This window comes from Cyprinodon variegatus, unplaced genomic scaffold, assembly GCF_000732505.1.
Source record: "Cyprinodon variegatus isolate N-32 unplaced genomic scaffold, C_variegatus-1.0 Scaffold158, whole genome shotgun sequence".
NCBI classification, from domain to species: Eukaryota; Metazoa; Chordata; class Actinopteri; order Cyprinodontiformes; family Cyprinodontidae; genus Cyprinodon; species Cyprinodon variegatus.
In genome coordinates this window covers 634,871-656,184 of record NW_015150611.1, presented here as the reverse complement: position 1 = coordinate 656,184, position 21,314 = coordinate 634,871, and the positions used below count along the sequence as shown (strand labels likewise).

The following is a 21,314-nucleotide window of genomic DNA, read 5'->3' as shown; positions in this document are numbered from 1 at the left end:
TACACAGACTTTGTCAAAGATTTCTGTCTGCTGCTCCAAGTTTATAAAATGTTGCTAAAAGAAAAGGCGATGAAATGTTGATATTGAGGGTTTTCTATACCGCTGACAGCAGGGCCAAAATTATTTCTTTACATGGTTTTCTTTGGCAAGGCATAAAGATATTCAAACTAAAGGGTGGATGTTTTTTTAAACTATTCTGTGTAAATTGTATGACTGAAATAAATACATTTCTACACAACACAGGTGCAAATAAATGTGTTCAGAGCTTAAGGGTAAACTATAAAACAAGATATGAGGATGTACATAAGATGATTATGCATTATAACAACCCAAAATCTGACCTGTGGTCGAGTCTAGTGACTCTATGAACTCCTCAGTGGCATCACCCAGTAAGCCTCTCATCCGATAAATGATTCTCATCGGCTCACCCTTCGGGGGGAGAGAGATGAATAAAACCAATTTACTAGAGTTCTTCTCATCATAGGCTTTAAACAGAATCAAATGTGATTAAGAGTTATCCTTTGAAAGATAAACTGACCTCATTCGTCGGGCACCACACCTTCTTATAGACCTCTGCCACTGAAAGGTCTAAGCTGATGATTTTATTGTTGACCAGCAGCTGTGAAGTAGAGAACAGTTCCAGATAAATTGACCTGAGCCAAACAGGTAAGATGATGACTTGGATTAGAATGAACATCATTACCTCCATCCCACTGTCATCTTCAAGAAGCGCCACCAGGTCACAGTCTTGACAGATCTTGTTCTTGATGTCCCTCATCAGAGGGCCGATGCCAGGCTCATTGCTGCTGTACGGGTTTCCAGGCATGCGGCCCTGCAGAAAGTCCTCCTGTTGAGGATCCTTTTCCAGGGTCACAAAGAACTCTGTCACCTCGTTTTCCTCCTACACAGAAAACAAAACCATCAGAACCCATCAAGTGACACTGCATCAAAACACTTAGAAATAAGGTCGACGCAAGGTGAACATATATTGCTTTTAAATGTATGAGATTTATTTTCAAGCTTTGAAAACAATTTTCATGTCAAAAATAGCTATGTTTTAGAGGTTTGTCCTTTTCTAGCCAAAATTTAAAGAATATGGATTTTATCTATAGAATGAAGGGAGGATAAATGGAGGGACGGACCAATCACATGGATGGAGCGAGCCCAGCAGAAGGATAGAGACACAGATGGGCGAACAGACATCAACAGAAACATGGAGGGATGGTTAGGAGAGATAAATAAACAGATGGGCAGAAACAACCTTTAGACAATGCTACTGGGAATAATGTGTGAATATAAAAAAATGTTTCCAAACTTAGAAAAAGTGATCATCTTCATCCTTAAACCCTGTAATTAGTTAGCTGCATTAATTGTAATGAATGAATGGTATAAGGAACTCACGGGGTAGATTATGCTGCACAGTCTCTCAAAAATGAACACAGGCGTTCTGTAATCGTCCAGGTTGTACCGCTTTGCTGTCTCGATGCAAACCGCCATGAAGGCTTTCGTTTCAGACTCTGTACCTATTTAACCAACAAAAATCACATCTTTACTGTTCAGAATGCAGAAAATAATCCTTTTCAAAAGGGTTTTCATTGTTTCAAGAAAAGCCAAATTTAACTGAATCTTTGGACTTTAAGCTGACTTTAAAAATGGTTTAAGGGAAAACCTAAAGCTTTTATGCTTAAACAAAGCAACTTATGGAACAAAACAACTTGCTGAAATGGTTTTTAGATTGTTTTGTCATTTTAAAGCAAATCAGTTCGAACCTGTTGTCATGTCCTCCAGCATCTCCAGGAGCATGTCCTGCGTTTCATCTATGAGCTTGGTGCGCTGCACCACCAGTTTCCTCAGACACAGGTAACCATTCAGCACTGTGCCAACCAACCTGCTCTTAAAATGCCGCTTGATAGACTCCACCTCCACAAAAGAGGAGAGAAGGCCTAAAATATGATGAAATACAAATTAATACAACAGAAAACAAACAAACAACCTAGAAAGCATTTTAATTAAGATGGAACCCAACGTGCCGGTTAAGCTCTTCAGAGCGTAGCCTTGTTGTAGGTCCGTGCTAAGGGTAGCCTCCTCCAGGGCCAGGAGATTTGCTATTTCCTGAAAAAATAATGATAAAAACATTTATTGTTAGATGAATGATTCCTGATAAATTAAAATAATATGAAAACTGTTACATTTTAATAAACTTAAATGCATCTTTGGTTAAAAAATAACAAGCAGCTGCAATGTAATAAAAAAAAAATTAAAAAAAATCTTCTGTATAAATAATATTGCCTTGGTGATCAGGTTTCCGATGTAGGGCAGAACGCCGCGCGCCGCCAGGTAGACCTTCCAGTGTGTTGGCTTGATCAGCTTCTGGTACAGACCCAGATACTCTGCTGCACACTCTCCAGCCACACTCAGCTCATCCAGGTAGCTGGAAAACAGGAAAGTCTGGATCAGATTGGCAGCTTTCATCTTACCTATAATGCCTGGGTCTTTAACATAGTTTAGGCTTTAATGAATTTATCTAAAAATCTTTCTTTTCTTTACTGTAAATTTCATTGCACAACAGGATGTGTTTTTATATTTTTTACTTCTATATTGTTTCAGTCTTCTATATTAATTATGTTTTATATTTTCATTTTAAGTTCATAATTGATTAATTGATATATTTCACTTATTTTAACACTGTAAAAATTATCTGTTTTATTATTATACAATTCACAACATAATTGAAATATAACAATGTTTTTTAAATATTTTTTTCACATCTTAACATTTAAATATCTTATATTTGCATCTCCACTTTTCAATAAAATCATCAACATAAAATAGTTCTATATTAAATACTGCAGGGTGCGATGCTTAAGAACTTAATGGTGTATATTTCAGGCTCCTACCTGGTTAGCAGGTCCAAGACCTGTTGCTTTCTGCTTGGGATTGTTGTCAGCGCTTCCACAATAGTGCAAGCAGCCTGTCTTGCAGCCTGGGTGGCTGGTGTGAACAGAACCTGCAGAAAGGATTTCATGCTGTAAACTAAATGCTCTCATAAGCTGCTGAATTTTGCTCTAACAGGCTACCTAAACATTGTTTTACCTGCCGTAGCCAGTTATTATGGCTCAGTTTGAGCAGACGGGGGAAGAGGCCTTCACCCTTTCTGGATCTCATGAACTGCTTCCACTTCCAAACATACTTTTCCTGCAGATACTGCTTTCGCAACTCCGGCTTCCCCTGTGGCTTTGACACAGCTTCCTGGCCTGAGGTTACAGAAATAAACCAAAAAGTAAAAGAGTCATAATTAGAGGCAAGCTTTATACCAACTGATTTAATATTTGTGCAGATAAATCACTTACATCTTGCTGGGAGGCACTTCTTCCAGGCATCATATGATGCTTTGGGGTCCTTCTTCAGCCAAAGTTGAGCCTGAGCATGGATTTCATTGCTGTAGGGCCTGACTGTAGTCAAAGACTCTGTAGCGGCATCCTTTAAAAAAAACAAAACAAAAAAAAAAAGCATCAAGCATCAAGACTTGTGGTTTTAGTTCAGAGCACTAGAGATCGACCACTATTGCCCTTTTTAAGGCCGAGGCCAATACCCATTACTTTGACATTAGCCTAACTGATCCCTGATATGTGCTGGGAACAAACCACATAAGGAGCTTAAAAGTGTAGAAAAGTTGAAGAAATTTAAAATATGTGCAAAATCTCAAAACAGCCAAGTAGGACTGCCAGCAGAAATTTAAATAAAGCATTTCCATAGATAAAAAAAAAATATTTTTGAAATCACAAAGGGTTTGAAGAGTTTAGGTGTTGCAGTTTTTCAGCTGGATCAGTTAGAATGTAATCAGAATAGAAAAAAAAACCCATCAATTTAATGACCTTTTAAAAAGTTCAATAAAGGGTTCGCAAATCAAACAAGGGTTTAAAAGTTATTCTATTATTATAAAGCAATGCAGTCCAGGTTTAAAGAGTCTAAGTGTGGAGTTTTTGAACAGGACCTGTATGATAAAAAAAAAAAAATCAATTACGATATGAGTTTAAAAATTAAGAGGAAAAGGTTAAAAGATCGGGGCATATGTTTGAGCCGAACGAATGCTCATAACTCTGGCATCAGAACGCGTATCAATGTCATTCCGTCACCATCTTTTCCTCGGCCAAACTATAAATAAAATTTATAGAATTCCTTCAATGTGAGCACCAGAATGCCCTGAGGAAGACCTGTGTAAAGTCTAATGTTTGTACAACAAGCAGTTTAGGACAGGTGGAGATTCAAATCTTTGATTAAGATTTAGAAGGCACTGTGTGGTCTCCAGCTGCAGCTTAAGTCTCCCCTTGCTGTCCTTCGGTTTATTGCATGGAGAATCTTATCCCGCATAAATGTTAAAAAGGCGTGTTGATGTCATTCTTGCACCGTTTGAGGACGTTATGTTGAGGCTGTTTTTGTGTAAAATCATTTACGTCATTCACACACTAATAAGAAAAACTGGAACACAATAGTGTGAATTCTTTACAGCATTCGTGCAACACGATATTATAAAGTTTTGCATATTTACCTTGTTCTTCTTGCTGGTCGGCGCAGGAGGCTTTATCAGCTTTTGCAGGATTCTCAGGCACATGAGAGTGATGTTCTCCACAACAACAGGTGTCTTTATATTAACTGACATCAGGAACAGGCTAAGTGCTGAAATATAAAGAGGGGGAAAAATCTATTTAAACTGAAATCTAAGTGAATAAATTATGTAAATAAATGACCTAACATGAATGTAAAAACCTGTAATCTAAACCTGTTTTTCTTTTGCATCATGGCAATAAGAGTTTGGTCTTACCACAACGCAACCTGAGCTCCCAGCATCCTCCCTCTTTGGAAATGGAGTCTGTTAGCAGAAGCATCTCGTACTGCAAATTACTAACCTGATGATGTCAAAAAAAACAATTTTTTTTTTTTTTGCTTACGCCAAGTCTGCATAGCACTAAAGTGGAACTAAAAAATTTGAACTAACACCAAAATTATGTCCATAGACATGTGGGATAACATACCAAGTCAGGGTTGGCCCAGTGACCTTTCAGGGCAGCAGACACCTTGGCGATGATGAGGTCATTCATCTGCTGAGTGGCCTCTGGATGATCTCTGAAGAGGGAATGTTGCAAAGAAGATCCACTTCATTAATCAGCTGAATGTTTTGCATGAAGTATTTTGTAAATATGTGTCATTTAATCATGGTCATTTATGTAAATAATCAAAAGGATAAACAGCAAGTAGAATAGTTTTATATTAAATGGGAGGTTTTACAGCAATATCTCTTCACTATATGGTGCATTGGATAGAGAAACACACCTGGTTAGGAGACAGATCAGCTGACGCACTTCTTCCCGCATGGATGCTGTACCTCGCCTCAAGTTGTACTCAAACAACTCCCGGATAAGACCCTGAAGGACAAGAATCTGCCGGAGGGCCGGATTAGTGGCAAGTGCGCGGAGCAGTGTAATGCAGTGGCCCGTGACAGCTGAGGCACATCCGTAGCACTTGGTCGAAGAAGTGTGGCCGCAGCCGAGCACAGACAGGGCACGGTACTGGCTGGCGGTGAAGGTGGGCTGGTGGCCGCTGCTGCTCCGGGACGACTTAGTGGCGGCCTCTCTCTGCTGCAGGTCGTATTCTAAGAGCTCTTTTCGAGATGCAAGCACTTTCTGTAAACAAAGAACAGAATCCAGTCATAAAAAAGGTTAAAAAACATAACTTTATGTTTCATGGTAAGTGAAAGATTTTTCTCTCTGACCTGTATTATCTTGGAGAGCTCATCAAATGAAGTCTTGCAGTCTCCGCTGTACTCCTGAGCAAGCTGCTGAATGTATCTGTTAACATTTGCAGAAGATGCACCGAGTCCTGCACCTGCTCCAGAGTCATCCTGTGTGCAACAAGGTAGAGCGGTTCCACAAAGTTTTTATGACAAATCCATACAGGAAAAAAATCCTCTTAAGTTTGCAGCATTTTGTAAGAAAATTTAAAAACAAACTGATCCATTTTTACACTCAACTTAAATCCAAACATTTTTAGCAACGGCTCAGAAGGGAGGAAAATGTTTGATATAATATGCCATATTGAGGGAAAATCTGAACACAACATGTAATGTAGCTACATATAGAATCATCCCTAGTCTCTCAAAATATTTGAAACCAGGAATGAGGTTTATGTTTCAGCAGAACAAAAACCCTCAACTTGATCAGAGGAACAAATCAAATGATTTTGTCAATTTTCAATATTTTATCACAACGGCCTAATCAACATTCAGACCAGAATTCATGACATAATCTGTGTGCAAGTCTTCAAACATTATGTTCAATCTGACTGAGATTGTTTTATAACCACCAGTCTCTAGCTGTGTAAAGTTGGGACCTGGGCTGGTTCTACAAGTATTGAATAATTGGAGCTCAATACAGATGGCCCATCAAAAAGGTTTCTTTTCATAAAAAAAAAAAAAAAGTGCTTTTAGCTCACAAGTATGAGCTACTTTCTAATAATTTCCCACCTGGATTCCAAATATAATGCAATTAAATTTGTTTTGATAACATGATATTTGTTTTCAAGGAGTTCAAAGGTTATGAAAAGTATTTTCTGTGCCATTTTCTAACATCTCCATTGACTGACCTGAGGTTTCTCTGGTGCTGCCTCATTGACTTTAGACAGGAGGCTTTCTAACTGAGGCCGGTGGCCCATCAGTTGGTGATACACTCTGTCAGCTTTGTCCAGCAGGGTGTTAATGTTAGTCACAGCCTGAAAACACATGGTTCATATAATTTTTAACAACCTACACAAAAAATGCATGAGTGAAAATATATAAATTTTTCTGGGAGATTTTCAGACAGCAGATTTTTATTTTTTTAATACTGTCTCAGTGTCTAATCTGATAAAAAGATCTTGCCTTTTTCCTGTCTTCTTCATTCTCTATGGGATCCACTGCACAGCATGGCTTAGCATACAGCATGAAGTCAAATCGAGCATATTTGCAGAAACCACATGCATTGCAAAGGAAAGGGTCTTTTTCATCATAGTTGATGGACCTGAAGAAACATAGTTATAATATATATATAGAATTTCAAACACATACAGTCCATCAGTGACGTGTAGATGAAACCTGGAGCTCACCTGCACTTGTGGCACTGGTAAACATTTTCCCCACAGTTACCACACACCCCAGGGTTCGCAGGCACAGAAGCACTGCAGCGAGGACACTGCAGGGTCTCAGTGGAGGCCTGGTAGTTCTCGTAAAAATCTGAAAACTCGATCATCAGGTTGGATGCAACGATGGGTAAGGGGAGGTCAATCTTGACCTCAGTTTGTCCAGGGGTCAGCTGAACTTTCTTTGCTTTGTGCCAACGAGCAGGCCTAAACCAAACAACAGAGTTAAAAATGACACCTTCATATCACTAGATCTCTAGGCTACTAATATAGAGCAGTAGGAGTTACTAAAGCATACTTATTCTTCAACTCCACAATGGCCTGAACCGTCCTGTTGTTGTAGTACAGATTGATGGTTCGGACCATTTTGGTGCGTTTCAGGTCACCGATCTTCACAGTAACTTTGCTGATTGTGTGGCTGCCAATAAGCTTTACAACCTGCTGAGTGGTGGTGTAGCGGGTGTCCACTTTGATAGATGATAGTTTGATATTCTAGAGTTAAAAGGAAAACAAACATTAAAAAGGAACTTATATCTCTTTCTACCATTCTAAATTGACATTTTAAATGTAGATCCTTCCTTTTTTATCCTGTCATTACAATCAGAAGTACCATGAATGAATTTGTTAGGATACTAAAAACTATACAAATGTTTTACTTATCAGCACTGAATAGAAAGTTACTCCCATATAAAGAGAATAAACATAAGGACAGATATTTGAGACAATAAAATAAGATAAATTTAGTGTTTTTACTTACTGAGAAGGGAACTTCTGGGTTGTTGCACACCAAGCAGGGATCACTCTCTAGATAAAAGCCATCAAACTCCACCAAACCAGAGAGGGTGCTTCAAGACCAAACCAGAAATAATGACATGAATGGTTAAGTATAAAAGCTTTAGTTAGTGCACACATCTGATTGAACATATACATACTTGTAAATGTTGGAATTGGGGTGATTAGTCAGAATGTGGTTCTGTGCTCTCAGGATTTCCACAGCTTTCTGGGAATACTCTTTCAGCTTGGATAGATAGAAAGAGGCACCGGATTAAAGACTTTAACATTTTTATTTGATTTAAATAGCACAACCCCTGCCTTGTAATAAAAACAGTTTAAGTTCTCACAAGCACATCAAAGCTAACCTTTTTCTCCGTTTGAGGAGTTTTGAGGGAGAAATATCCCAGTAGGTCGACGAACTGGGCAGCTTTGCGACCATATGCAGGAAGCTCGGGCCAGATGGCCCAAGTCAAATCAAGCAGAAGCTCCTGCTGAGATTTGCTGGAGTTCCTGTGCAAATATTTTTATAAACCAAATGCAATTTACAATTTATTCTGTTTTTTAAAGCTACAATGAGTTAAAATCTAAGCATAAATCTTTCGACACTACCTGTAGATATGTAATGCTAAGCAGTGGGCCTGCCAGCGAACGGCGGAGGAGTTTGATTCGAGTAGGAAGCAGCGCAAGAACTGGATCAGAGTCTCTTTGTCTGCGAACTTGTTCAGCTGACTGACCAGAGCCATACACAGCTGATCTTCCTGGCTGCTGACACCATCACCTGTGATCAGAAGATGCAGATTTAACCACCAGGAGACCCTTCTTTTTACACAATGAAGTAATAGAATGTAAATTACATCTTTCTCACCCTCTTTGTCTTTTTCTTTGTCTTCCTTTTTGCTTTTCTTGCTGGAAGATTTGCTTTGAGAGGACTGGGAAGCTCCTCCCTGACCTGCGGTACCAGAGCCACCACCGGAGAATGATGAGGAGCCGGAGGAGGCGAGTACCTTGCTACCACACAGGGCACAGGAGAGGAGCTGAAGCAAAACTGGAGAAACACCCTCATCCACCAAGAAGCTGACTTGAAGCAGGAAGTACAACACGGCTGGACGGCAAAGAAAGCATGAAAGAGAGAGCCAAGAGACGAATAATGTTATCTGTATTGATTGGGAATGTTTATTTCTTCTGTAATATTTTACATGAACTTACAGTCATCCTTCATGCAAAACTTCTGCCAGTTGATGGTCCTTTGTGTAGCAATTTCAGCACATGCTTTCAGATGCTCCATCTGCAAAGAGAAATGCATTATAGTATTTAAATAGAGCGACAACAAAGCTATACCTAGATGAAAAGTACATTTTACATAAGACAAAAACCAGAATCTGACAATTTAAACCAGCAACAATAAAGCCTGCTGAGAAAATCTGTTTAACTAACCAGGCTGATGAGAGTATCATACTGTAGCGCTGAACCAGATGATGCGGTGACTACACCAGCCCGAAGGAAGATGCCCTGCTCTTCTAGAAGCTTCTTGATGCTGCGGACGTGGGAGTCCAAAGTGTGCAGATCTCGCAGCTGACGATATTTTTCTTTGGAGCCACAGATGAACAGCAACAACTTTCTAACCTGTCTCCTAACAAATGGGGTCTGCTGGATCATCAGATACTAAAATAACAGAGGTTTAGGATTGTTATTTGTTGCAGAGATAAACATAAATGAAAAGAAAAATGAAAAAGCATATAAAAGAAAATTGCTAATGCTCACCTCTGACAGATAATAGAACCAAGAATGGTCAAAAACAGGAGGTGGGATTCGGGGGTTTGTGTCAGCGATCTTCTTTATCTGATATGGCAGCCGGAGCACCATTTCAGTCAGTAACTGGGAGTAGGCTTCAAAGACATCAGCAGCATGTCCCTAATGGCAGAAAAAAAACGCTCAAGCTCTCATCAAAATGCAAATTATATATATAATATATATAAAAAAGAGATTAAAAAAAGGTGGTACCTTGACATATTGACGAAGGAAAAAGGGGCTCATGTCAGGAGGTGAGGAGGCTGTGTGGGGACGAAGGAGCTGACTGGTGGTTGTAGGTTCCTCTTCACCCTGTTGATTTTTCCAAAACTCTAGGAGCGACTTCAGCACATGGAGACAGTAGTCGATGGCGCCTAGACTCAGCAAGGCTGTAGCCGTAGCATTGGAAATCAGGGAGGATGACTAAAACCAAAACAGAGGATTTCAATTATATACAGATAAAACTGATTTAATTACATTCTGTGTAAGACAAGAAATGTTCCTTTTTTTTTTTTTTTTTCTCTGATAGAAATATTTCTTCAAGGAAGGAAAAAACAAAACAATCAGTGGGTATTGAGGTTTAATCCAATTGATACTTAAGAATAAAGGAAGAAAGATCCCTCACCTCTGAGGAGGATTTGGATCCAGACTTGGTTCTTGACATGAAGACACTCAGAAGCCTCATGATGACCAGGTGGACTTCATTGATCGAACTCCTCTCATTCTTTTTAGACACGTCCTGCAGACGAAAAACAGGGATTCAGGAAACGCAATCAGTTTTTAACCAAAAAACACTGCAATCCCTTTAATGTGGAGATAACTGCAACATTAACAGTATGACAACTCTATAAATTATCCTGAGCATGCTATTATTCAGGCATTGTTTAACACTTTCCAGGCTTTCATCTTAGTCCTGCAGGTTCTGACCTTATACTAGAAGATCAATGGAAAAGCATTCACACCATCTTTGTGGTATCAAACATACAAAGCAGGTACTAAGATGTGCAACATAGAAATACTTCTCATTTCTCTAATCATCTTTGTGCATCCAGTCTACATAGATACATGATAGGAAGAGGATTTTCTTTTTTAAATCTACACTTAAGTTTATTTATTTTTCTGAACACTCAGTTTTATTTCACAAAAGATCTGTGGGGTTGATCTTTGTTCATCTATGTAGTTACCTTCTTGTGTATCCCCAGCTCAGCAATCAGCTGTGCCAGCAGGTCATCTAAAGCTCCCTTATCCTTTTCATCCTCCCCGTCAAGATCCGATGTCAACATTAAGATAACTTGCATATATGGGATGGCTTGAACCCCGCCAACATTGTGAAGCTGAGAAAGATGCTGCAGCAAGCGTTCCAGCAGCATCAGGCGAACCATGTGCAGCCTGATGAGAAACAAGCAGAATAAGACTTAAAAATGATTATTATTAAAATGTGCATCTTTTTCCTTTCATAGTCTTAGTAATTTTTAACTATAAAACAATTTTATTTTACCATTTCCTTTATACCTATTGCATGGGCAATAAAGATAACACCTCTGTTTCAAACAAACCATAAAAGGAATAGGTAATAAGACTACCAATACATTTCCTAATTATTAAATGAAGCAACTGCACTCTAAGAAGCATAGTTGCTTAAAAAATTACCAAAAATATATATAAATGTACAATCCAAAACTACAAAACTAAACAAACTATCAAGGTGAAAGTCATCATTAGAATGGACCCAGCTCCCAACCCAACTGTGAGAATAGATTAATGGCGATGTTTATTTTTTTTTAATCGACCAATAAAAGTCTGGCATTAAAGCAGCGTGTTAACGGCCCATCGTAAGTCAAGTGATCTGCCACTGGACCGTACTGACTTGTAAAATAAATGAAGAAGAGTGGAAGAAGCTGGAGGATGAATGTAGGGCAGATTTGTATTCAAGACTTTTTTTTTCCCCCATCAACAGAGCCATTGCTGAACTATGGATATATCTCATGTAAATGTTTAAATTCACAACTAAAATGTTGTTTTCCAGAGTTATCGTATAAACAAACATATTCACAGGCTATTTTCTATTTATTGTTTAATGGCAATGCAGCAATTAGGAAATTTTGCCTTAAAAAAATGTTGTGCTCATTTTTAATGGAAACGCAACTAGTGACTCCTCAAAGCTACTTTACACAATCCCAGAGTTCAGGATACTGACCTATTGCTTGTGTGGATGTCTCCCTCCGTCTCTCCTTCGCCTTCTGAGCCTTCACCTTCATGCTGTGCTGTTGTGGTACTGATCGCTCCAGTGCTGGAACTCACACTGCCTGGACCTACCGGGTGGCCCTCCACTGTGGTGTCTCCATATGCACTACTGCGCCCAGACACTGTACACAGGTATATGTGGGGAAAAAAAGTACATGACAAAAACTGAAAATAGAAGAAAGCCAAAGGAAAAAGCTCTAAGGGGTAGATTAAGAGTAAAGGAATGGCCACTATGATCATTAGTAATTAAATACATGACCAGGAAAGTTCTACTTTCTCAACTTTAAAAAGCTGTAAGGGAACATGAAGGGAAAGGAGTGGATAACTAATTCAAGAATTTGGAGGGAAAAGTGAAAGTAATTAAAATGTAAGATTTTTTATGTATTTGCCGTACTAAGGCAGAAATTTATTTGATTGATTTTCAGGCTATGACTAACTTTAGGCATGCAAGTTTGTGTTTTCAGGAAATCAGACTGGCCTAATTTATTTAAATAACCCACCACTGTGCTCCCCTGCTACAGAGTCGATAGCAGAACCCCCACTCTCTGAGCCCACACTGCCTCCGTGCTCAGCTGGGGAGGTCCGCAGCGTAGAGCCGTCAGTAGCAGCTGTGCTGCCCTCATCATCTGATGCCGGGGCTGAAATCATAGCAATAGCTGTAACAGTAAATACACTGCGGTCATCTGGCCAGGATACATGATCTTTGTCTTTACTTATTTACTAACAAGCAAATAGCACATTCAGAGTACTTTAAACTGCCATTGATGCTTGCTGCTCTTTACTAATAATATACTAAGTGCAACATGAAGTGAAGATTTAATGGTCAGATTGACACAATATAGTGATAACATGGAGAGATGAAACAAGAGCTCTTAAAAATGCTTTGAGTTTTGAAATTTGAAGTTACAGTGTTTACAACTGTCAATATGCAAGAATAAAACAGAGAAAAAGATTTGTGTGTTTTTCAAGTTCAGAGGGAACAGTCCTCTTACCTGACGCTGTTGTGTCTGAAAGGGTTCCAGCATCTAGTGATGAAGAGCTTGGAGCCTGGCCAGACAGGCCGAGGCTCTGGAGGCCCAGAGCACTGCTATTACTGCCTGAAAATACCAAAAAGTACATTTAGGTGCTGAAACTAGACAGATTCTTTAATGACCATCTATGGGATAAAAAGACAACAGGCCTTTCTGATAACATTTCAGAATGTTATGGTCAAAAGTCTAAGAAAAATGACCTTGTTGATCTTGCTGAAGGCTGAGAGCTATGGCAAGCTCTACCATAGTTTCATCATCAGCATCAGGAGGGATGTCGAGCATAGGAGCATATCCCTCTGCTCCAGCCAGCAGAGCTTCCAGAGGGGAAGGATTTCCGTTGTTGACATTTTCTGCCGTTTCCAAAACCATCGACTCAGACTAGGAAAGCCAAAAGAAATGTGTTACTCTTTTATATTAACACATTTTAACTAGAGCTTTACAGGTTCCATACAGGATCTGGAAAAATGCAGATCCTAAAAAGCAAGGATAAATAAAAATTCTAAAACAAAGTTTTAGCCAAGTTACTAATATTAAGCCACATCCTTTTTTCCCCTCTCACAGAATAAACAATAATAGTAAAAGAAAGATAAACCAGGGATTATTTTTGTCCCTTTTTCTTCCTACCACCATCTCAAAGTCTCCATGATCCACTTCGTTCTGCTCCTGGCTCTCCTGTCGACCTTCTTCCCCTCCAGTCATCACAGATGATTGCATTTTATCATCGGCATCATCGTCATCATCATCATCCTTGTCCCCTGACAAAATGGAAATCACTAAGCTTTAGAAGGCTAGCTAGCTACACAGGTTCGTAAAGATAACATTACTTCAAGAGTTTGCAACTCTTACAAATGAAAATCATAGTCATAGAATAATTTCTGTTTAACTCTGAAAAGCTTACCAGTAGGTGTGTTAGAGCGTGGAGGGGATGGAAGTGTCACATGACGCCGTTTGTTTCTAGGCCGCAGCACCCTGATAAGAGCCTGCTTACAGGCGAAGCTCACAGCAGTGTCCTAACACAACATTAGAAACAAAAGGTGTTGCTTCATCACTACAACTCCAGCCATAACCATAACATTAGAGGAGTATCTACCGATAAAGTTGAACTCTTATTTTAAAAGTGATTTTCTGTGTTTCACTTCACATTATTACTAGATATGCTTTTACTTACTGGACATAATAACATTTGCATGTAGATCTTGGAAGCTACATTGATGTAATCCAGTTCACATGTGCAATAGGCATGGATGATGTCGATCAAAGCGTTAACTGTTGCTTCCACATGTGTCAGGCCTTAGATGAAAGAGAAGGGGGGGGGGGAGTAAATATACATGTAAGAAAACACATCAAGTCATAAACATCTTCTGCATGAACAGGTTTTCTCCAAAGGCTAAAAAACAAAAAACAATCTGACTTCGGTTCTTGATCTTTGTGCTTTACACACACTGGACACTGATTTTTTTTCTGGTAAGAAATATTGTCTAGTCAGAAAATGATATATTTTATATTCAAGAACTCAATGAGTGACTTGCCAGAAAAAGTTTTATATGGTTACCAACAGAGTATGTGAGCGGAGAGCGAGCAGAATAAACATAGTGGAGCGCAGAGCGGTTTTCGATTCAAAGGCTGGAGCGAGGATTTCGCTCAGCTCCAGTTCGCTTCGATGCGCTCATAATATAAATAAAAAATGTTGGATTATAAAATTTGTAAAATAACATTTATTTGATTTAAATCAGATTTTTTAAACTTAATTAAAAAGGAAACACAGTGCAACATGAATGGAGCGAGGTGTTACGTTCACAGCTGGGAAACAGTGCGATAATTTAACAGCCAGTTGAATATGACAATAAACATGTATTGGTCCCATCATTGAATCAAATGCCATGTATCCCAGGGCCCTGGCATAATTACATGAATTAAAAAAACTCAGAAAATGCCTTCTCCTAAAAATCTGAGCGAGCGTGGAGCAGGAAAATTAAGGTGAACGCGGGGCGAATGAGTGGACAACCTCCTGAGCGGGGAGCTGCAATTGCGCTGCGCTCCGCTCCATTCACATGTTCTGGTTACCAACACATTTTGCAGCAAGGACCTAAGAGAATTTCTAAGGATGTCTGCACTAGACATCCTGAGAAATTGAAATGACCTGGCCAGGAAGGACTTTGCAACCCCAAGTAAAAAAAGAAGTTTCTCTGTTCTTGCAGCATAAATAACAGTGCTACTAGTTTGGGTTAGAGGACTTTCACTCACCAGGGAGACAAGCTGGGGCAAGAAATGCATTCTTTGGTTTCTGGGAATGAAGTTTCCAGAAGTTATTCATAAGCTGAGAGATGAAGTTACAGCTTTCACCATCCATGCTCTTCTGTCCTTCTTCGATCATGTCTGTTTTACAAACACATGAACAGAAATTGGTCTTAAAATTTCAATTCATTTTTAAGCTGGCAGGTCAAAATGTATCCTAATAAATAGCTGTTTCAAATATTTTTCTTCCTCAATATCCTTTGCAAAATTTTGTTCACCAAGTTTGATTGTACAACCTTAAAAAACTGCCTCTTACCAGAGTCAGGGTGCGATGATTTGTTTTCGGTGTAATGAACCAAGTTGTTGGGTCTCATGATTGCAATAGAGCGTGCGGTGATCACCAGCCTCTGAAACACATCTGGGTCCAGTTCTTTTCCTTCACGGCTGCAGCTGTTCAGACACTGCACTGCATTACTCAGCAAAGATTGGTCCTGGTGACAGGAGGAACACAAGTGAAGGGCACAATGCTTTTGCCAAAAATCAAAACTCATTCTTTTTAAACAATATTGCAATTTTACTTTTTTTTCTTTTTTTTGCTACAACCACAAGCTGATAGATTTTTCTTTTCAGGGTCTTTTTTTTTTCTATGCTGCCTTAAAAGCTTTCTTGTTCAGAGTCTATTGTTGCAAGACTTTGCCATGACCTTTATGTGGGAAAAGTGCCTACTTAGACTTTGACCATTTAAATGTCACCCATTCTACATGTATAACCACAACCTAAAGGGCTGCAGTAAGAAATTGAGTGCCTTAGTCCAGTTAAATGGAATGTAACCGAAATTCAGCCTGTGCGATTTGAAAATTGTGCTTTGTTTTTATGATTTTATTGATTTAATTAGATTTTATGCATTTCTTAATATTTGATGTCGTTTTTGGTGTTTTGTAAATATCAACAAATTCCAAAAGAAGCTCTACACCGTTTCTGACTTTCTACTATCTCATTATGTGTCAGTAAAATAAAAAAAAATAAAAAACAGAATATGAAATATTTTAAATGGTATCCCTTAAGAGATAAATGTGACAAACAGAAACCAGCTTTAGTATTTTAATGCACCTCTCTGCTGTACAATAAAAACTTAACTGACCGCCAGCTCTTTTCTCACCTTATGGTTGTGGTAGGCAGTACGGCTCGTGTGGAGACTTGCCAGCAGACCCTTGGTCTGCTGCTGGACTCCGGCTGGAGTCGGCATGGACAGCAGCAGAGTAGCCAGCTCCAGAGCAGCAACCTTGTTTTTCTCCTGAGGAGGTAAAAAATTATTTTAAATTCTTTTAAAAAGGAAAGTTAGAGGAAAAGACAAAGCTTTATTCTTATTTGTCATCCATTTAAAAACAATTTCCATTTTCCATCTTTACCTTTTCATTAGATGAACCAACAGCAAAGCAGTTTTCTAAGGCCTCAAGTGAGCTGACCACCAATCTGTAAAGGGGATGTATGATTACCACTTCTGCTTAAACTAGTTTTACTTAAAAGCAATCTTTCCTACAATAAATTCCAAACAACACAAAATATAGGAAGAAATGTAAAGGAAATAAACAACTGATTTGGTGCAAGCATGAGGATGTTGCATGACATGTAGGCAGTCTCAGGCATGGACACACAATATGGCACACGTGCACAAAAGAAACCCCTAACTATACAAACAAGCAAAGAAAGGGCAGTTACTAACCGGTCCAAGGTTGATAAGGACTCAGTTTCAGAACTTTTTATAGAATTTTTGGGAGCAAAAGAAAAAGAACAAAATCAAGAGTGAGGATTACAGAAAGAAACAAGTGTAATTAATGATTCAGCTAAACAAAAGAGACATGCAAGAAGAATGATCACAAGAGCCATGCAGTAAACAAATTCATTTGTCTGAATGTGAAATTGTACTGTCATTACACTGCTCCTAAATAAACTAAACAAGGACAATGAGTAAGAAGAGGGGAAAAAATGAGAGCAATATGGTGAATGCGTTTAGTTGTGATCTCTATATGAGGAATAAAAATAACATTTTAGAAATTTGGCAACTTTATTAGATTAAGGCAAAAATCAACAAGGTAAAAACATTAATTGAAAACAAAATTATCTACATTTCTGATTTTTTTAGTTTTCCTTTTTGTTTTTCTAAACAATCTGACTGCTCATTTAAACCTGATGGAATACAAAAGAGTAGAAGTCCGAGGCCTGGATGGGATAGGAAGGCCTTACCTCTCCAGCACAGTGCCGCTGGTTGTAGTTGGCGTAGCTACGTCTCCGTCAGAGTTACCACTGCCCTGGTTAAGGCTGGGGCTGCATACATTGTTAACTGATCCAGAGAAGTCCTCTGGTGGATCCTCAGGCCAGCCAAACTGCTCTTTAGTTTTACCATAGATCTTTACTGAATCAAGCATGGTGACTCCAGCTGGATCAACCGATGCCCCAACTTAAAATGAAAAGAAACTGGAAGTTACTAAACAGAACTTAGACCAGATTTAAAAAAGGGAAAAGTTTAAAGCTGCTGAAACAAATATTTCATAGACAAAAGCTAAATATTTTCACTGTTGATGTGATTAAATGAGCACTGGATCCAAACATCATGTGATTCTTTCACAATTCTAATCTTACTGAATATAGACAGCTTCTTGTCAGCCTGTAGGGCCTCCTCTCTGGTGAACGGGAAATCAAACCAACGCGCTCTCGTCAGATTTATCTGCATGGTCCGGCCGAAGACCTCCACATAGGAAGGAGCCCTCTCGATGGCCTGAGTGCCCACCTGCACTCGCATGCCTGTCATTACCATTGAACTGTTGTTGTTCACCACTTCCACAGTAAATCCTCCAGGCTAGAAAAAGAAAAGATAATGATTAAGAACTTTCCATCAAATAAAGAAGCGTCATCCAACATTATCAAAAAAAGTATTCCTTGTTATTGGCGCACATTTGAATTATTTTTCTTCAATTAGCACCCAGTTATATCTTTGACTTGATGAAGACAAAGAGCCATGCAATTATTGCAAGGGCCTGGTTCAAACCAGCAAAAAAAATAGTTATTAAGAATGGAAAGCGTTAACTACTCTGCTCTGAATTTTATGAATGATAGTTGTTAAAAATAGTGTAGCAGCAGAGAGGTAACATAAAATATATCATCACTTCAGGTCACCGACTTGTATAACGGGGAGGATTTACCACATCATTGAGCCATCAGTAATAAGGTGTATTTATTTACCTTTGTGTTGGCTACATACATTCCTGTAGAGTTGAGTCTGTGTTTTATCTGCTGCCCGTTGTAGACCTGCAGTAGGTCATTTCCACCAAACTCCACCTCTGTCAGCTGCTGATTGTGTTCAAAAAAGTCCACTGGGAAAGTCACTTGACTGGTGGTCCGGGTGGCTGAAAAGTAAAATACTGCATTGAAACTCCAACATTTTGGAAACAGAATAAGTAACATTAGTAGGTCTTTATTCAGGAGTCAATGTGACATTTCTAATCACTTCATTTGCTCACTTGTTTGTCAGTGGAATATAGTTCCAATGAAAACTATAATTTTGCATTAAAAGAGATCTGAAAAGCATTTAGTGCTTTTAAACTCACTTGCAACAGCAGCTTTGCGCTTGCGCACTGGCTTCATAATGCTGATGCCACATGTTGGCTGTAGAGAGGGTTGGAGCCAGTATGATGTGTTGTCTACATTTGCCATATAGATTCGAAGGCTTCCGTCCTCACAGAGAAGGATCATCGTTGTGCGCTGCTGTTCATTGCTTGCAGTGTGTCTGATAGCAACCATGTCTTGGATCTGGAGGAGATAAATTTTTATTTTTTAACAATAATATTCAAAAGGAATTATAAGTGACGGGCATAGATATTATATCTAGAAGAACAAATACATTTTCTTTGCACCTATTAATTAATCTAACTTTACTTGTTTTCATACTAACATTCCACACTCCTTTAAATTTTGCTAAATTTCCTGGTAAATATTACTTCAGGGATCTGACTTTAAATGATTAGTGGATTGCAGTGAGAGATTGACAGTTTAACAGATAGCCATGAAAAAAAGGATGGATGGAAGGAAGGACATAAGGAAAACCCAGTGGATGAACAAACTGATGGATGAGTGTACAGATGAAAAAATGACTGGATGAATATAGCAATTGGAGGGATAGATAACACCTCAGAAAATGAAAATCAACAGCAAATGAATTCTGTAAATTCAAGAATTTACCAGACTTTTTCAATACTTACTAAAGGTTAGGGATGCACGATATAATCGGCCCCCTATCGGTATCGGCCTGTATCAGCCTTAAAACTGAATATCGGACATCAGCCACCCCATCGATATTTAACCCGATATTTGATCAGCTTCTGAGTTTCTAAAGTCTTAAAAAAAAAAAAAATACTTCTTCTTCCTCAAAAACGTCTTTTTTACAGACTTAAAAACTTCTAAAGACGAGGGAAAAAATATTGATACATTAAAATATCACAATATCTTCAGATGCTGATATATTGCCATTTAAAAACACCATATCAATCTCTTTTACTAATGAAATATTGCTATATGTCATCGTTATGCTACGAAATTTTGCCATATTTTTATATGTTTATATATTGATGTGGTATCGATCTATTTTACTAACAAAATCTCACAAGAATTTGCAAAATATCACGAGAGTTTGTAACAGAACGAGGAAATTTCACGAGATTTTGAAAATAAAATAGATCGATACCGCGTTTTTAAAAATCTATTTGATATCAGCATATGAAAATATATTTGAGTATATTATTTTTCAAAGTGTCAGAAATGGATAACAAAACTGCTATTTTCAATGACTACTTATTTTTGTCCAACTTTAACATCGGTATCGATATCGGTTATTGGCTACATGAGTTTTTAAATATCGGCATATCGGATATCGGCCAAAATCCCAATATCGTGCATCCCTACTAAAGGTCAGAAAGTATGATAATATATATAAAAAGTAATATACAACATTAATTATGTATCATTTATGCCTTTCCAGAGTGGATAAGTCCTCTTCTTTGCATGTTGAAATTCTATCTCATGGCTTTTCCACAAACTCATATTTACCTGTATATATTTTCTAGTATTTGTTTTTATTTTGGTCATGACTGTGAAGGAACCTTACCTTTGCTTTAGCTGGCAGAGTTTTGATCTCCTGGATGAGGAATGTGTCGGGTTTAACCATGATGACAAGAGGAATTCCAGTTGTCTGTTGCACACAGCAGACCAGACCTGGGTGGTTCATCACCTCAGACCACTGGCACAGAGCAGGGGACAACTTGCTACTTCCTCCATTGGAGCTAAAAAATAAACAAACAAACAGAAAGCGTGTTGTTCCTCTGAATTAAATGTGATATTCACCAGCCTTATTGCCGTTATAAGAAACTTAACCATTTTAGGTGTAGAGATTACCCTTTAATGTTGATTGGAAAGAGCCTCTGCACTTCAATTGTGCTGCGGCCCACTGTAGCAGCAAAGGATTTTCCCTGGCTGTAGCTGAAGAAAAGCATCTGAAGGACATGGGAGTAGTAAACGGACACACCACCACCGGCCACCTGTCCATTGCTGTCCTGGAATCAAAAGGAAAGGATTTACTCTTTTCATGAAAAAGACAAACCAATTAAACATTCTAGAGCATAATACACATATGATTCTACATTTTGTAATACTAGAAAAATAAATACTCAAAATTTTTATTTCAACTTACTTTCAAATCATCATGGCTTATTTCCAGCACATTTGTGACATAGAAAGGACCATGCTGGGCACTGCTGGATTCATCCATGATCTGAGTGTACATGTAACCAGCTGAGGACATGATTACAATGATGTTTTTCCCCTCTTCGTTGAAAAGAAAGGTTGCATCACGGATCTTGGAACTCGGGAGCAGGAAGTAGTACATGGGGCTCAGAGCGTCCACAGACAAGTCATAGATCTGTCGCAAATAGAAAAGAGAATTTAAGTATTAACTTGTATATTTTTTACCAAATGCTAATCTATAAGCCCCGTGACAACATAATGAATAACAGAAACTTTAGA

At 38.5% G+C, this 21,314-nt stretch overlaps 1 protein-coding gene across 8 annotated transcripts in view; it reads right to left on the bottom strand.

Moving 5' to 3' along the window:
• Positions 1 to 21,314, bottom strand: part of ubr4 (ubiquitin protein ligase E3 component n-recognin 4) — a 62,575-nt gene that overhangs the window by 12,017 nt on the left and 29,244 nt on the right. For 4 of the 8 annotated variants that reach the window (XM_015377760.1, XM_015377764.1, XM_015377761.1 and 1 more), the window contains 49 exons: positions 20,983 to 21,210; positions 20,688 to 20,845; positions 20,401 to 20,575; positions 18,848 to 19,049; positions 18,483 to 18,646; positions 17,883 to 18,099; positions 17,487 to 17,700; positions 16,966 to 16,998; positions 16,652 to 16,715; positions 16,402 to 16,536; positions 15,559 to 15,733; positions 15,252 to 15,383; positions 14,176 to 14,297; positions 13,906 to 14,017; positions 13,632 to 13,762; positions 13,208 to 13,385; positions 12,969 to 13,073; positions 12,477 to 12,614; positions 11,930 to 12,098; positions 10,917 to 11,121; positions 10,358 to 10,471; positions 9,946 to 10,155; positions 9,706 to 9,855; positions 9,379 to 9,606; positions 9,151 to 9,229; positions 8,810 to 9,046; positions 8,554 to 8,722; positions 8,310 to 8,454; positions 8,103 to 8,188; positions 7,928 to 8,015; positions 7,469 to 7,662; positions 7,138 to 7,377; positions 6,914 to 7,052; positions 6,640 to 6,765; positions 5,771 to 5,899; positions 5,332 to 5,681; positions 5,034 to 5,124; positions 4,823 to 4,907; positions 4,550 to 4,677; positions 3,351 to 3,480; positions 3,094 to 3,254; positions 2,898 to 3,007; positions 2,290 to 2,431; positions 2,031 to 2,112; positions 1,770 to 1,943; positions 1,402 to 1,523; positions 704 to 901; positions 539 to 619; positions 342 to 429 (listed from right to left, as the gene is read on the bottom strand). In XM_015377760.1, coding sequence (XP_015233246.1) covers positions 342 to 429; positions 539 to 619; positions 704 to 901; positions 1,402 to 1,523; positions 1,770 to 1,943; positions 2,031 to 2,112; positions 2,290 to 2,431; positions 2,898 to 3,007; positions 3,094 to 3,254; positions 3,351 to 3,480; positions 4,550 to 4,677; positions 4,823 to 4,907; positions 5,034 to 5,124; positions 5,332 to 5,681; positions 5,771 to 5,899; positions 6,640 to 6,765; positions 6,914 to 7,052; positions 7,138 to 7,377; positions 7,469 to 7,662; positions 7,928 to 8,015; positions 8,103 to 8,188; positions 8,310 to 8,454; positions 8,554 to 8,722; positions 8,810 to 9,046; positions 9,151 to 9,229; positions 9,379 to 9,606; positions 9,706 to 9,855; positions 9,946 to 10,155; positions 10,358 to 10,471; positions 10,917 to 11,121; positions 11,930 to 12,098; positions 12,477 to 12,614; positions 12,969 to 13,073; positions 13,208 to 13,385; positions 13,632 to 13,762; positions 13,906 to 14,017; positions 14,176 to 14,297; positions 15,252 to 15,383; positions 15,559 to 15,733; positions 16,402 to 16,536; positions 16,652 to 16,715; positions 16,966 to 16,998; positions 17,487 to 17,700; positions 17,883 to 18,099; positions 18,483 to 18,646; positions 18,848 to 19,049; positions 20,401 to 20,575; positions 20,688 to 20,845; positions 20,983 to 21,210 — 7,333 coding nt within the window. The remainder of the gene's footprint in view (positions 1 to 341; positions 430 to 538; positions 620 to 703; positions 902 to 1,401; positions 1,524 to 1,769; positions 1,944 to 2,030; positions 2,113 to 2,289; positions 2,432 to 2,897; positions 3,008 to 3,093; positions 3,255 to 3,350; positions 3,481 to 4,549; positions 4,678 to 4,822; positions 4,908 to 5,033; positions 5,125 to 5,331; positions 5,682 to 5,770; positions 5,900 to 6,639; positions 6,766 to 6,913; positions 7,053 to 7,137; positions 7,378 to 7,468; positions 7,663 to 7,927; positions 8,016 to 8,102; positions 8,189 to 8,309; positions 8,455 to 8,553; positions 8,723 to 8,809; positions 9,047 to 9,150; positions 9,230 to 9,378; positions 9,607 to 9,705; positions 9,856 to 9,945; positions 10,156 to 10,357; positions 10,472 to 10,916; positions 11,122 to 11,929; positions 12,099 to 12,476; positions 12,615 to 12,968; positions 13,074 to 13,207; positions 13,386 to 13,631; positions 13,763 to 13,905; positions 14,018 to 14,175; positions 14,298 to 15,251; positions 15,384 to 15,558; positions 15,734 to 16,401; positions 16,537 to 16,651; positions 16,716 to 16,965; positions 16,999 to 17,486; positions 17,701 to 17,882; positions 18,100 to 18,482; positions 18,647 to 18,847; positions 19,050 to 20,400; positions 20,576 to 20,687; positions 20,846 to 20,982; positions 21,211 to 21,314) is intronic. The other 4 variants (XM_015377762.1, XM_015377768.1, XM_015377765.1 and 1 more) reach the window with 2 other exon arrangements.